Source organism: Phoxinus phoxinus (genome assembly GCF_949152265.1).
Source record: "Phoxinus phoxinus genome assembly, chromosome: 4".
NCBI classification, from domain to species: Eukaryota; Metazoa; Chordata; class Actinopteri; order Cypriniformes; family Leuciscidae; genus Phoxinus; species Phoxinus phoxinus.
In genome coordinates, this window is record NC_136879.1 from 41596322 (window position 1) to 41612799 (window position 16478).

Here is a 16478-nt window from a genome sequence, read left to right on the forward strand (position 1 = left end):
ACCGTAGCATCGGGACAAGAGCGTGACCTTCAGTGATGTCAGACAACAGATCGCTGAGATAAGCAGACAACTGAGGAAAACATCAACAGAAGAGCAAACACACACTAAACTGCTCTTAGTGTAGTAAACCACTGGAAGAGCTCATCTGCAAACGGCATTACTGCTTAAAAACACCTAATTATTCATTATTAACTAATTAAACTAAAGAATAAAGTGGGAGAAGATGGACTTGTGAGATTTTCTGGATACACACTTTACAATAAGATAAAAAAATAAAAATAAAAAAAAACTTGAAAAAGTTAAAGTTCATAATAAAAAATAACCTAACGTAATTTTTTTACAACCTAAACTTTTAAAATGATACAATAGGGTTAAAAATGAACTACAATAAAAAAAAAAAATATATATATATATAAAAATATTATGTTAATTTATACAAGTTGTATGTAGTTTATACAAAACTAAAATATATTAATACAACCTAAAAATGTTAATGTTACAATAGGGTTCAAAATAAAATACAACACAATAAAAATAAAAATACAATACAATAAAATCTATATATACAACTTTTAAATGTTAAATATTACAAACGGGTTAAAAATAAAAATAAAAAGTTAATTTATACAACCTAAAATGTTGAAAGTTACAACAATATTAAAATGGTAATTTATATAACTTGAAATGTTAAATATTACAACAGGGATACATTTTTTTTTTAAATAAAATAAAAAATACAAAGTTAATTTATTCAACTTGGCATGTTTAAATGTTATAATAAGGTTAATAATTTTTTTCAACTTAAAATGTTCATAATAAAAAAAATCTAGTAAGACAAATGTATACAAATTGACAGGTTATAACTAGAAATAATAAATGGTAACACTTTACAATAATGTTCATTAGTTAATGTATTAACTAACCATGAGCAACTACTGTATCTGTTCATCTTTGTTAACGTTAGTTAATAGAAATACAGCTGTTCATTGTTAGTTCATGTTAGTTCACAGTGCACAAGATTTTAATAAAGTATTAGTAAATGTTGAAATTAACATTAACAAAGATTAATAAATGCTGTATACGTGCAGTTCAGTATTAGTTCATGTTAACTAACGAACCTTATTGTAAAGTGTTACCTAATAAATGTTGATACTAAAATAAAATGCGTGTAGTAAGCATGAAGTGGTGTGACCAAGCCGAGTGTTACAGCGGCGTGTGTGTGAGGAGTCGGCGCGGGCCGAGGCTCACAGTAATTCCTCATGGCAGTGTCAGGGGAAACGTCTTCTGCGAGTCAGGACGCACTTAAAGATTTACTGCGTTCGGCTTTAATTCCTAATGACGCGGCATTAGAGTTAATGGCACTGGAGCGGACTTTACTATTCATGTGGAATGTTATTATTTATTTTAGCGTTGTAATAATTGTAGCATCATCAGCGTAACCCTGCAAGCGAACCCAGTCGCTCTAGAGGGGCGTTTCGTCTTCAGCACATTTATAACTCATTTACCGGGAGAAAGAGAACAAAAGACCGATAGCATCAGCGACAAACACAAAAACAGAGGAGCGAGGAACAGAAGGACCCCTGCGTGAAGGGTAATTAACACCGTAAGGTGTTTTCAGCACTGAAGAACGTCCTGTAAGAGGTGTGTGTGTGTGTGTGTGTGTGAGCCTAGGGGGAGACAGACTGTGTGTGTGTGTCGTCTCAGACCTGGACATGTCGAGCCTTCTGCAGGCGCTTTCAGGAGAAAACTGTGTGTGTGTTGTTTACAGGAAAATCTACAGTTCTGATTATATCCACGGAAGCGAGACGGTGGTCATCAGGAGATCTGATAGCCTTCATCAACCACACACACACACACAGACACGCGCACACACACACACACACAGACACACACACACACACACACACACACACACACACACACAGACACACGCGCACACACACACACACACACGCGCACACACACACACACACACACACACACACACACACACACACACGCGCGCACACACACACACACACACACATACACACGCGCACGCACACACAAACAGACACACACAGGCATGCACACACACACTATTAGAAACTCTTCTTAAAGGAACAGTGCACCGTTTAGATTTCTTTTTATATTTTTTAAATAAGTCTCTTCTGCTCACCAAGGCCGCATTTATTTGATAAAAAATACAGTAAAAACAGTAATATTGTGAAATATTATTAAAATGTAAAATAACAGTTTTCTATGTGAATATACAGTAAAGTGTAATTTATTCCTGTGATCAAAGCTGTATTTTCAGCATCATTACGCTGGGTTCACACCGGACGCGGGAGCGGAGCGGCGCGGAACGGAAAATCTCTTCGCCGAGGTCGACAAGCGCTTCTGCTCAGTTGTTGTTTATTCAGAGCTATTTTTTACATCATGGTTAAAGTAAATAACCTCATAAAATGAATACACCATGTTTCTGTAACCAAGAAGTTTGTACACTTCTTTTGTTCTTTTGGTTCCTTGCCGCTGTTGCCTTACCTTCTGGCTTGCTTAGTTGGGGACATTTAATATTCAACAATATTATAGATCTGCCTTAAAGGTGGACGATGATGAAATTATTTTTTGTATTATTTTCATGTTATCACTGTGAAGCTGCTTTGATACAATCTGTATTGTAAAAAGCGCTATATAAATAAAGATGACTTGACTTGACTTTTGTTAATCCGTTGTCGAGACACACATGCAGCCAGAGAGAGAATGGTAGACAGTAGGCTATGTAGATATACCGTTGAAATATACATCCTCTCTTCAAATTTATTAAATCTATTTTCCTCTTCCTGTTTCCCAGTGAGAGTAATTTGACATCATCCATTTTCACTTATCAACTCCTGCCTGCCTCTCTCTCTCTCTGTTTCCCTGTTTGTTTGTGTGTTCTAATGAGAAAATTGACGCGGATCACTCGCGGCTCGCGCAAAAAATAGACCAGACGCCGAAACTGGCACTTCACGGCGCGCTCCGCGTCTGGTGTGAACCCGGCGTAACTCCAGTCTTCAGTGTCACATGATCCTTCAGAAATCAGTATAATATTGCATTGTAGTCTTTTAACTCACACTCTCTCTCTCTCTCTCTCTCTCTCTCTCTCACACAGATTTACTACGGATGAATATTATTGATGTTACAGGGCTTGAATTTAGGCGAGAAATCGCATGTATTGAGCATAATTTTACTCATTCCTCCAGATTTTGTGCTCACACCCAAAGTGCATTATTATAATTTATATTATGCAGTTATTTTTCGCTGCTTATTGCACTTAAACACTCAAATACACACAAACAATATCAAAAATAATATCACGCAAGTCAGTTATGTTCTACACAGTGAACGTAAACATTTGAGAAAGAAAACGCCCGTGTAACAGTATAACGGACCCGTGCGTCAGCTCTTAAAGTGACAGCAGCCTAATATACTGGCGGCCAAAGTATGAGATAATATTACAAATATCTATATGGCAGTTTTTCCCCATGATATCGATGTCAAAATGGTGGCCAGTGGAAACGCTGAGTGGCTTGTAACTTGTCTCAGTGGCCGGTCAGCAAATAAAGTGAATGTCAAGCGCCAACTTGTAACTTGTATCTATAAACAGGGTGAGTTTCCGGAGCTTGTTCAAAGAGCAGCATCGAACGAGCATTAGCATTAGCATCGCGTCGAGGCTACGAGGTTTATCTGGCATTACCGTGATCAACTACATCAAACCGAGACTGACCGCAAAGCAACTCCCTATAGTCCTCCTCTCTCTTCCTCCACGGAAATCAATAGTGTTGGAAAAATGAATTACAGAGGACACTGGAAGCGCTAATCACAGACTAACCGATGGTTCGCCCTTGGACTGAATGTCTTGCATACTAAACCACAGTCGCTGGCAAGCAAGCAAGCCATTTTATTTGCTAATTAGGCAATTAATTTGACTGAATGTGGCTGCGGAACCGCCGGTGAAGGCAAAACTGCTGTGTTATCAGTAACGAGACCCGCGCGTGTGTGTGTGTGTGTGTGAGACAGGGAGAGTGTTGGGAAATGAGAAGGCTGCTGTTCACACTGATGATTTGTGCGCTGTTTCCAGGACTCTAAGGTTACACATCATCACCCAGCATGACCCCAGAGCAGAGGGTTTAATGCCAGCTGTCCGTGGGTCTGGGTAACATCGACCCGGCACTGAAAACAAATGCTCCACGGTTTCTTCCAGCAGTGTTGCCAGATTGGGCGGATTTGAATTTGATTGATTTTGATTGGGTAAAAAAGGGTTATGGGGCGGGTGGACAAAATTTGGGCTGGTTTGGGGTAAGTTCAGGCGGTTTTCAAACATCTACATTTTATAGTCTAATTGACCGTTCGCAAAGACCCGCCCCCCTTAGTTACTGTCGCTATGTCCGACAAGCTACGCCGCTCTCACACACACACACCATGTTCTCACGCAGTGAAAAACACATCGCGGAGCAGAGAGGACACTGACACACACTGACAGACACAGACCAGTGTTACTTCTCGGTTACTTTTCATATTAAACATATTAAACAAAGTCTCACCTTTCAAATTTGGTAATTTTTTAAAAGAAAATTAAACAATAAATAGCGTTTTGTGGCTCTTTAATGTGTGTGACAGATCGCTGTGTCGGCTCAGTTAAAGCCGCTCGTGAACCGATCATCTCTTCCTTCTAGTTCATTTATAGCATCAAATAAACATGAATGAACATCAGGAGGAATGTTGTTTTAAAGGAATAGTCCACTTTAAAATTAAAATGCTGTCATCATTTACTCACCCTCAAGTTGTTTCAAACCTGAATTAATTTATTTCTTCTGCTGAACACAAAGAAAGATATTTTGAAGAATGTCGGTAACCAAACAGTAGTCTGTACCCATTGACTTCCATAGTATTTTTTTTCCTACTATGGAAGCCAATGGGTAGTCAAACAGTAGTTTTTTTAAATTTCGCGGCCTTTCTTGCAAACAGACACCGCCTAGCACTGGCCCCTCCCACAAGAAGCGGATTTCGCCTCGGACGCGCGTCAATTTCGCTTCAAACGCTTGCTTTTTACACGCGTCCATTTCACTTTGGACGCGCGAATGCATTCAAAATGTTCAAGCGGCAAACTAGACGCGATAGACAAAAATGTTACGCTCTATTTGAGGTTTGGTGTGAACGCAGCATTAAAGTCACCGGTTCACTTCTTGATTGCCGTTTTGACAGTGTCCACCTGGACATTTGAGTCATATTTGCTAATTCTCCTTAATTATTGCAAAAGTATTTATTTTTTATTTTATTTTATCGTCGTTATTTTGTTTTAATGAGATAAAAATGGTGCTTATCAACCTTGAATGACATGGCAATAAAATTATATCACATTATTTTGTCATACTTTTGGGCTGGAAATCATCGTCCCAATCTGGCAACACTGTCTACCAGAAGCAAGGTAAAAAAAAAAAAAGGGTTACACTGTATTTTAAGGTGTCATTGTTACAGTGTAATTATATATTTAAGTGCTGAGTAATATTAAGCAACTACATGTACTTACTATAGGGTTAGGGTTTGGTTGAGGGTTAGTTGCATGTAATTATGCATAATTTACTGTTATTACTATGGTAAGTACATGTAATATATGTAACAAGGACAATGTAAAATAAAGTGTTACCATAAAATGCACAATTTTTTTAAATCTATATGCATCCGTAGCCTTGCAGACTGTAGAAACACAGTGTACAATCTGATGGATCGACACACACAGGTAATGCAGTGAGTCAGGGCTTTGGCTCCGGATGGATTCAACTCAACATTGAAATGAACACATCAGCAAATCGATCAGCAGCGCTCTCCTGATGGACGTTTGCTGCCCGTTCACATGAGCTAAACTAAAACTGTAACGTTATTAGATGAATACATCTTTACTAACATTATTTAGACAGCTTTAATGTTCGCGCACAAGCCTACGAATACGATCAGCTCCACAGAGTTTTGATCTCACAGCTGATGAATTAAAAGAGAGAAGTGGAGGACGTTAAAAACACATTTCTGTCAAGAGTTCAATTGGTGGTTAACTCATAAATGTCTATAAGTGAGGCAAACTGCTGTTTAAGGACATAGGAGATAAAGTCCAAGCATGAATCGATAATTGTAAAATAAACCCAGAGCCGAACAGAGACATGAACAGCTCCCTCTGCTGGCCGACGCTCACACTGACGACTCTTCACCTCCGCTTTATGTGTGTGTTACGCTAGTGTTACACCAGTGCTCATCACTGTAACTGCTGTAATTCACTGGAATCATTAGACAAGATAATAAAACACACACACACACTCCAATAAAATAACTAATTAACCGGAGTAAATCTAGAGAAGATGAAGATGAAGAGGGAGAAAAAGAAACTTCATACAGATTAAATATTTCAGTCTTTGAGAAACTATCTATCTATCTATCTATCTATCCATCCATCCATCCATCCATCTATCTATCTATCTATCTATCTATCTATCTATCTATCTATCTATCTATCTATCTATCTATCTATCTATCTATCTATCTATCTGTGCTGACAGTATTATAAGGCTAATTGTGCATGTTTGTGTGTGTGTGTGTGTGTGTGTGTGTGTTGCAGGTAAAAGAGATGAATGTAGTGTTTGCTCAGGTTTTAATTGTGTCTCATTGGAAGCGGCCCGTAGAGAGCATCAATCAGCACTAATTGTGTGTGTGTGGTTTCACGCTTGGCTAATTTGAAAGTTATAATAAGCTGATGACTAAACCTAAATCAATAGCTCTGTATCGACCACACACACACACACACACTGTGTGAAGGCTGTGCGTGAGACGTATTTATAATGTATCTGAAGGTTGAGTTCAGTCTATGAGTCATAATTAAACTCCAGAGACACAAACTGATGACAAAGAGTGAGAGTCAGCCGTCAGATATATTATACATGCCTGATTCTGATCTGTGTGTGTGTGTGTGTGTGTGTGTTTAGCTATACTTGTGAGGACCAAATGTCCCCACAAGGATAATAAAACTTGTTAGAGTGTGTGTGTGTGTGTGTGTGTGAGTGTGATGGGTAGGTTTGGGGGTCGGGTTAGTGTGTGTGTGTGTGTGTGTGTGTGTGTGTGTGTGTTTAGCTATACTTGTGAGGACCAAATGTCCCCACAAGGATAATAAAACTTGTTAGTGTATATGTGTGTGTGTGTGTGTGTGTGTGTGTGTGTGTGTGTGTGTGTGTGTGAGTGTGTGAGTGTGTGTGTGAGATGGGTAGGTTTGGGGGTCGGGTTAGTGTGTGTGTGTGTGTGTGTGTGTGTGTGTGTGTGTGATCGGTAGGTTTGAGGGTCGGGTTAGTGTGTGTGATGGGTAGGTTTCGGGGTCAGGTTAGTGTGTGTGTGTGTGTGTGTGTGTGTGTGTGTGTGTGTGTGTGTGTGTGTGTGTGTGTGTCGTCTCTCTCTGCACTTACCCAAAGCTTGAGAGGCAAATGCTGCCATCGCACTCTGTAAGCGATCCGGCCGTAACGCCTGGACCACCAACACCTGAGAAAGAAACAGAGGAATAAAGAGTAAGTTTAATCTGAGCGCTCTGATTGGTGCGTTCTGTTGATTGACAGCTGACCTGCTGAAAGAGGGAGATCTTCTTGGCAATGGGAGGCGGGACTTCCTGTTCGCAGCAGGAACTGCGTGAGAATGTGAGCCACAGGTCTGCGTCGTCCAGACAGAGAGACTGACACAACATTGGAAAGGTGCTCTGGAGAGACACGGAGAGAAACCGACTCGTCAACACTCAAACATCTGGCGCAGTGACTCTGTGAAATTTGTTTTATTTTTTCACAAATTCTGCATTTTTCCATTTTTATTTTTCTGGAATCCGTTTTTTTTCATTCTCCAGTTCAAACGTTTTGAGATTTAATGTTTTAATTTTTTATTTAATGGTTAAATAAAAATGTTGTAATCAAAAAGCATGTCTAATTAGTTGAAAACAAAACATTTATACAATTTAACAATTTATTTCAAAAGAGAAGTTTTTTTTTTTTTAAAGAACCTTTTTTTTTTTTTTTTTTTTGGGATTTCTGATTTAACACAAATTTATTATGAAAAATTTTGGTAAACGTAGGCATAAAACATTAAAAAAAATTATTAACCTTTTAAAATGTAATGAAATTCTATTTGGACTAATAAAGTGCTGTACAATAGAGGTTTACTGTTCAAATTAAAACAGAGAAGAACAATTTTGATATTCCTTAAAAAAAATAAAGTTTTTAAAATATTATTTTGATAATTATTACCTTGAGAAGTGCATTCTACAATAAAATAGCGATATATTTCTGTCATAATTACTTCAAGTTGAACTAAACTATTATTTTGACAGGTTGTGGTAAAGGCCTTTACGTTTCTATGTGTATTTAATGATATTTTATTGAAATGAAATGTTGAAATGCTGTTGAAGAGACTCATGTCCTAATTACCTTGAGCAGAGCCACAGCCATCAGCCTCTCCTGATCAATCCAAGATGGAAACTGTTCCCGCAGAGACTTCTGGGAGTCCTGAAGAAAGAGAGAGAGAGAATATATATATATATGACTGAAGAGAGGAGATGAGTGTTCTTTCATCAAGAAAAACGTTACAAAAAATAGATTCATACCGTCTTCCGAACCATGTCTGCAACGATCAGGCCAGTGAACACGTCCCATTCCTGCGAGACACAGTCATCAGAGCGCCGCACACACACACACACACACACACACACACACACACACACACACACACACACACACACACACACACACACACACACACACACACACACACACACACACACACACACAGAGTGCTTCAGTTTTATTGTGCTTTACTGGCAGGGCTAATAACAGCATATCTGTCTTGTCAGAGTCGCTGCTGTAGACGAGCCTGAACTGAAACGTTATCATTCCTTCAGGATTCATTATGACACACACACACACACACACACACATACACACACACACACACACACACACACTTACGTTCTCCTGGAACAGGTCTGGGTTCATTCCCTTCACAAAGTGCAGTGCAAACATCAACTGATCCGCCTGTAAACGGACACACAGATTAGAGCCAATATTCAGATTCCCAGTGAAGGCATGAACTGATAACGCAAAATGAGAATATCCATTTTGCTGAAAAAAAGTTTATTTATTTCAGTAATTCAACTTAAAAGGTGAAACTAATATATTATAGAGCTGGTAAGTCCCGCCCATCCGTAACACTCCAAGTGGACCTCTAGGTTGAAAAAGCGTCAATGCAAGTGAACGAGAGAAAATTATTATTTTCTGATCCCGTTTGAATTGTGCCATGAATGTGAACATATGTTGTCTGTGAATTTTTTATATAATTTCTCATGTAACGAGTTTGACAGTATATTGTATGATTCTTTGGCTAGCAGACATAACGAGAAAGACTACACGTCGCATATGTGACGTCACCGCATAACACATTTTCCCTCCACAAATGAAGTGGTTTTCACCACGCTCAACTAGTTTGTCCTCTCCCTGAAAGAAGGCGGTGAAGTGCACCAAAGACACAGGCATGTTTAGCGGGATCCGTGAGCTAGTGGTGGTGACGTATATCAAACGCGTCGAAAGCAGCGAAGAGTTGTAGTCCACAAAGTGCTCTCACACAAAGTCTAACCGTATGTATACCCGCTAAATTGTAGCATTCTTTACACGAAACATTATACAAAAAATTCACAGACAACATATGTTCACATTCATGGCACAATTCAAACGGGACCAGAAAATAATTATTTTCTCTCATTCACTTGCATTGACGATTTTTCAACCTAGAGGTCCAGCGGGGTTAGCGGAAGGGGCGGGACTTACCAGCTCTATACAGACTCATTACATGCAAAGTGAGATATTTCAAGCCTTTGTTTGTATTAATTATGATGATTATGGTTTACAGATTATGAAAACCCCAAATTCAACATTAGAATATTGTGAAAAGGTTTTCATAATCTGTACGCCAGGGGTGCCCAATCCTGCTCCTGGCGATCGACTGTCCTGCACAGTTCATCTCCAACCCTAATCACACACACCTGCCTTTAGTTTTCAAGTGATCCTGACGTGCTCTGAAGACCTTCATTGGTTGCTTGAGGTGTGTTTGATTAGGGTTGGAGATGAACTGTGCAGGACAGTCGATCGCCAGGAGCAGGATTGGGGACCCCTGCTGTACGCCATAATCATAAAAATTATAACAAATAAAGGCTTGAAATATCTCACTTTGCATGTCTTGAGCAGGGCCACATGGAATCTGATGACTTTTTTTGTGATTTCTGTGTTCAACTTTTGGAAAAATCTGCGGAATTACGCGGAATGGTTTTAATAATTATATGTTAAATGGACTGCATTTATATAGCGCTTTCACAGACCCAATGGCCACCAAAGCGCTTTACATGTTGCCTCACATTCACCCATTCACACACCGACGGCGGTGTCAGCCATGCAAGGCGCCATCCAGCTCGCCGGGGGCAGCTGGGGTTAGGTGTCTTATATAATATATAATGTTATATACAATAAATACAATAAGGTATATTATTGTTTATATATGTTATGCAATATATATTAGGCTACATGAAATGAAAGCGTGTTCATATTTTAGTGCTCGGTGGTATTTTTTAAGAATTTTTTTTTTTTACTAAGCCTTTACTTTAGCTTATTTTTGTGCCAGGAGAACATAGATTTAAAAATAAAAAAAATTATTATCAAAAGGTTTGTAATGAAATCAACTGATAAAAGTGCTGCACAACAGAGGTTCACTGGGTAAATAAAATAATGTGAAATTGTTTGATATTTCTTTAAAAAAATTCATAAATAAATATGTTATTATTACTTTGAGAAGTACGTTCGATTCGATTGTACAATAGTAATATATTTCTTCACGTTAAACCAAACTTTTATTTTGACGAGTGTATCTGACGATGAAGTGCTGGAGATGAACGTGTGCTTGAGTGTGTGTAGGACATGAACCCGCGGCTCTCATTAGCAGAGACTCGCTGAACAATCAGACTTTGATAGCAGTCTTTAATATTCAGTCACTAGTCCATATAGCAATTGGATATTACGATCGGCAGTGAATAGACAGATCTGTTAGTTCATCTATGCGCCGGTATTGCAGTAGCAAATCAGTCCCTCCAGAAAAACGCGATTATGCGATCGCATGATTCAATGCATAATCAGCCAAAGTCCGCATATTTATGCGGGGGGCACATTTTTTCAAATACGCCGCACTTTCGCCGCATAACTTGCAGATTTCCGCGCGCAAAATATGCGGGCTTGCATGATTTCATAATCCCCGCATTTTCGTTGCAAAAAGTCACTTATGTCTTAGCAGAAAGATGAAAAATGTTGCGTTTACTTCACACAAGCGCAGCCATTTGCCCTGTTGCCATGGGAACGTTATGAAGTGACGTAATTGCGCGACATCATTGAAAAGCTGCAAACCCCGTAATGCTGATGAAACCATGATGAAGCTCGCAAATCATTCTCATTTGCCAACAAACATAAGCGCAAAAGACAAGCGCAGAGCAGTTTCCCAGTGTGTCACATGACAGTGGGGGCAAACTGTGTGTGTGTTTGACCACAGGCGGAAGTCGACGCTGGACAACCACTTTGCCACTTTGTCATTTTTACAGAAGTTGTAGCATATTCATTTTGTAAAGCTACAGAACTTGTTCGACTCAATGTTTTGTAAGTTTGAGCCATGTGTTTATTAAGGTCTGAAATAAAACAAGATGAGAACTTAAATATTCCCAGCACTTTATGTGAGGTAGTATGCTTGCTTATCATAGGAAGTAATAAGAAATGACTCTTTACATTAAAGTAGTAGCCTAGTGAATTAGTTGGGGGAAACTTTTTTTTTTCTCTTTTTCATCAAACCGCAGTTTTTGCAAGTTCCCGCAATTTTTGCAAGTTCCCGCAATTTTTGCAAGTTCACGCAATTTCATCGCATAAAATTGCATAAATATCCCGCATATTCCATCGCATTTTTTAAGAAAACGTGCCGCATAATCAAGAATTTTTGCCCGCAACAACCACAAAAAAACTCAGCGTTTTTCTGGAGGGACTGACAAATAGTAGAAAATATATCATACTGTGGTCGGTGCTGTGGTTTTAAGTGGGCGTGGTCATCGCTATGGGAACATAACGAGGGCTCTGATTGGTGCTGTGGATTTAAGTGGGCGTGGTTATCGCTATGGGAACATAACGAGGGCTCTGATTGGTGCTGTGGGTCTTAGGTGGGCGGGGTCGTCTCAGGTTGTACTTGTCAATGACGGGTTTCTGTGGAAGTCTGCGGGCGCAGATTCCGTATGGCCCTGGTAATGAGTCTATATAATATATTAGTTTCACCTTTTAAGTTGAATTACTGAAATAAATGAACTTTTGCACCATATTCTCATTTCTCCAGCTTCACCTGTATATTCCTGAAACACAATGTAAATGGCTCTGGATAAAAGCGTCTGCCAAATGCATAAGTGAATGAATGCTGAAATGAATATGACACAGTGGCAGTGCTGGAGGCCCGTTCCCCGCTGAAGAAAAGCAGGTTCTGTGCAGGAAATATTGCTCTCCTTCCCACGTAAAACAACAACTCAATCAGGCCAGACCGACGCAACACACAACTAGATCACTGTCGCTAGAATCAATGAGGCTGTCAACATGCTGAACACTTCCAGTCAGCGGACACACACTCCTCGTCGTGTCGTGCTGCATCAACTACTTTATTTGCACTGTCTGCTTGAAATAAAATCATTTCATTTACAAATATCAAAGCAGGACTGGGTGGGACAAAATATGACACAGGAATAAGGACCAAATAACTTCTTGCCAAATACCCTCTTTTTCATGGATAGTTATGTCATACTGAAGTGTAGCGTTGCACAAAACTGAGCGAACACTAACATTATTATCATTATTTATATACTATTATAGTTTTTATTAATATGATGAATTACCTTTTATTTTTATATGAAAAATTGTGTTTTAATTTTTGCACATTTTATGTGCTTTTGTCATTATTCTTTTATATATATATATTAGGTTTCATTTATTTTTATTTCAGCTTTGGTTTAGTTCAGTTTAAATTTTTATTTATTATGCCTCAAGTCATGTGACAAAAATAAATAAATAAAATAAAATAAACTTCTTATATATATATATATAATAAAACAAATTTAAGTTTGACTTTGCCTCAAGTCATGTGACTAATTTATTGAGTGGCAGCCAGAAAATAAATAAAAAATATTACAAAAATATATTTTTTACATTGAAATAAAATAACCATTCACTCATTATGAAAAACTGTCGTCAAAATGACCGGCTGTTCACTTCTGTTGTCCAGACATAAGCACCAACATCCTTTTGGTGGAAAAAGGAAAATGGTTGGTGCTGTGGTTTTAAGTGGGCGTGGTCATCGCTATGGGAACATAACGAGGGCTCTGATTGGTGCTGGTGGGTTTAGGTGGGCGGGGTCATCTCAATGTGAACATAACGAGGGATTCGGTGTGTTACCTTGAAGAGTGAGCGGCAGATATACTCATACACCATGTTCTTCAGACTGTTCTCCAGCGTGGAGATCCTCACATCGGTGCTCTCGCTTTCCTGCATCACACACACAGTTAACTTCACTAATGCAGTATTCATTTTATTGATTTTTTTGCTGTATTTTTATAGATTTTTCCAAGCATACAGCATTAAGAAAAACTGGAAAAAATAATAATAATTATACATTCTGTTCTGGGGCAAGTATGGATTTACATATACAGCCATTGATTGTTTACATTACAGTAATCAATCCATTTCTTCCAGTATTTTTAGAAATAGGTCCTTTTAAAGTCTCAAAATAAAAGTAAATTCTTCCATATTGTATATTTATTTAACAATTTCTCTTCATTCTCCAAGTAAGGGGATGTCCTGCGTATGCTAATGCCTTGTAATATTCTTCCTACATGCTACATTTAATATATTAACAAGATCTCCTCTCAACACAGAGAATGCATTGTTTTGCCAGTGCATGTGTGTGTGAGGTGTGTGTCCACGTCACCTGTTTGTTCTGCAGCGCTCGGTGGAAGAGGCGCAGGAACGACACCAGACTGAACCTGTACATGTTGTTAATCTTGGACAGATCCCTGATCACAAAGTACATCTTACTGGCCGTCTCGGCTAGCGGCAGGTACGCGTCCCGTTCCTACACACACACACACACAGACTGACGTTACTCTGGTGCCACCTGCTGTTTCAGTCGCTCCTGCTATCTCTGTCATGATCGCACTCTTCCCAGCATCACCTGGTCGAGTGACGTCTGCAGGCGGTGGAACTCAGTCAGGGATTGGTGGATCAGAGAACTGCTGGCTTTGGTCTGGTTCAGAGACTCAATCAGCTCCTTATTCTCCAGGATATTGCCTTGAGCCGTCGCCAGAGTCTACACACACACACAAAACACACACTCTTTGCTGCATATTTGGAAAAAAACATCCAGGAAAACAAGGTTTTTTTTTTTTTAAACTGAGAGAGTGGAAACTTATCAGCTTATTATTAGAGAAAATCACTGTAAAATATATAAATAATAAAACTAAGTAACTGACTTTGATTAAAATAAAAATCGTATTAAAATACATAACATTTTATTTAAATAAATAAGAAATATATATAAAAAATTAAATAATGAATTAATTAAATTTAAAAATGTTAGATTTAAATAATAAATATTGTATCAAAATAATGAATGAATGTAATTTGATTAAAATAAATTAATTGATTAAAATAAATACTGTTTGATGCGAGGGAGTGGAAACGTTTAGAGAAAATCCCTGTAAAAATATATAAATAAATAAAAACTAATATAAAACGAAGTAACTAACTAAATTTAATTCAAATAAAAATATATATTTTAAAATAAATAAGTGCATTTTTATTAAAATAAATAATAAATATAAAAAATAATAATTATAAATAAATGAATTAAAAATGAATGAAGTTTGATTTAAATAAATAATAAATATATTGTATCAAAATAATAAATGACTTGAATTTGATTAAAATAAATGAATTTATTAAAATAAATTATATTTGATTTAAATAAATAAATAATACATCTAACATTATATTACTATAGTGTTTTAAAAAGTTATGATTTCAACGAGGCAATAATATTTTACACACATTTATAATATTTATTTTTCACAGTATTAATGTCTTTACACATGAAATTATATAGCTGACTTCTGCATTTTAGGATCTGGGGGTGGTAAAAGACTGAAAAGCCCTGCATAAACCTCATGTGTGTCATGTGTTGTGGAGCATGCTGGGATTGTTGCTTCAGTACCTCCAGCAGCGACTCCTCCAGCTGAGCGAGCTGGATCTTCTTCTCCTCTTCCTGTTGTAGGAGTTTGGTTTTCTCACTCTCCAGCTCTGGCTTCTCCTGCTGGATGGTCAACGCTAGCAACTAAACACACACAAACACACACACACACACACACACACACACACACACACACACACACACTGATGATGGTGATCTTTATGGAGTCGGAGCAGTTAATAAGTGAGTGAGAGTGTGTGTGTGTGTGTGTGTGTGTGTGTGTGTGTGTGTGTGTGTGTGTGTGTGTGTGTGTGTGGGTGTGTGTTACCTGTCCTCGCAGTCCTGCTCTAGTGGTGGTGAAGTTCACCTCAGTGATGACAGACGCGGCGTCAGGTGGGATGAAGGGGCTGGGGTTACGGGTCGCCAGAAACAGGCGGAAATCCTCATTATAGTCGATGACTTTGTCTCCGATCTGCACCACGTATCGCGGCCCTGCCACGCGCACACACACACACACACACAGCAGAATAAATCATGTTCAGAGTGAAGTACTAGTATACTGCTAACTGAAAAACAGTGTGTAAAACAGTATGCAGTAACATTTTAAACACCGGTATGTTATTTTTTTGCCACACGACCTAATTACATTATACCGTATGAATAATCCAATGAATGAATAAAATTTCAATGTTGAAAATAATAATACAAAATAACATAAAATGGTTATTTGTGAGAAATGCAGTAATTTTAGTTTGAATAATGAGTTGAGGAGGAGAAATCAGAACAGCAACAAAAGAACTGTTGAAATTGCTTTTAAATTGAATTGCGATTCATGCGTCACTGGAAATAGAACGTCAAGTTGAGTGAATTGCATTGTGGGATACAGTATTACATGCAGAGTGTTCTGCAGTGTTGTTATTGTTAACTAAAACTAAAACAAGTAGAAAATAATTTTCCAGTAACTGAAATAAAATTGAAATAATAAATGCATATTAGATGAAAAAAATAAACATAAAAAGAACAATTATATTATTATAATGATATATATATATATATATAGTATATAAATAATACAAAAATAACTGTGATTGTGTGCATAACACAAACCCACATACAGTATGTAGTGAATAATGCTGGAGAACGAG

General features: G+C 38.0%; 1 protein-coding gene across 1 annotated transcript in view; it reads right to left on the bottom strand.

Moving 5' to 3' along the window:
* Positions 1-16478, bottom strand: part of dync2h1 (dynein cytoplasmic 2 heavy chain 1) — a 148915-nt gene that overhangs the window by 39587 nt on the left and 92850 nt on the right. The window contains exons 68-77 of the mRNA XM_079610239.1: positions 15662-15825; positions 15358-15477; positions 14320-14454; positions 14077-14220; positions 13545-13634; positions 9003-9068; positions 8642-8692; positions 8466-8543; positions 7616-7747; positions 7464-7536 (exon numbers count right to left, since the gene is read on the bottom strand). Of these exons, the coding sequence (XP_079466365.1) occupies positions 7464-7536; positions 7616-7747; positions 8466-8543; positions 8642-8692; positions 9003-9068; positions 13545-13634; positions 14077-14220; positions 14320-14454; positions 15358-15477; positions 15662-15825 (1053 nt within the window). The remainder of the gene's footprint in view (positions 1-7463; positions 7537-7615; positions 7748-8465; positions 8544-8641; positions 8693-9002; positions 9069-13544; positions 13635-14076; positions 14221-14319; positions 14455-15357; positions 15478-15661; positions 15826-16478) is intronic.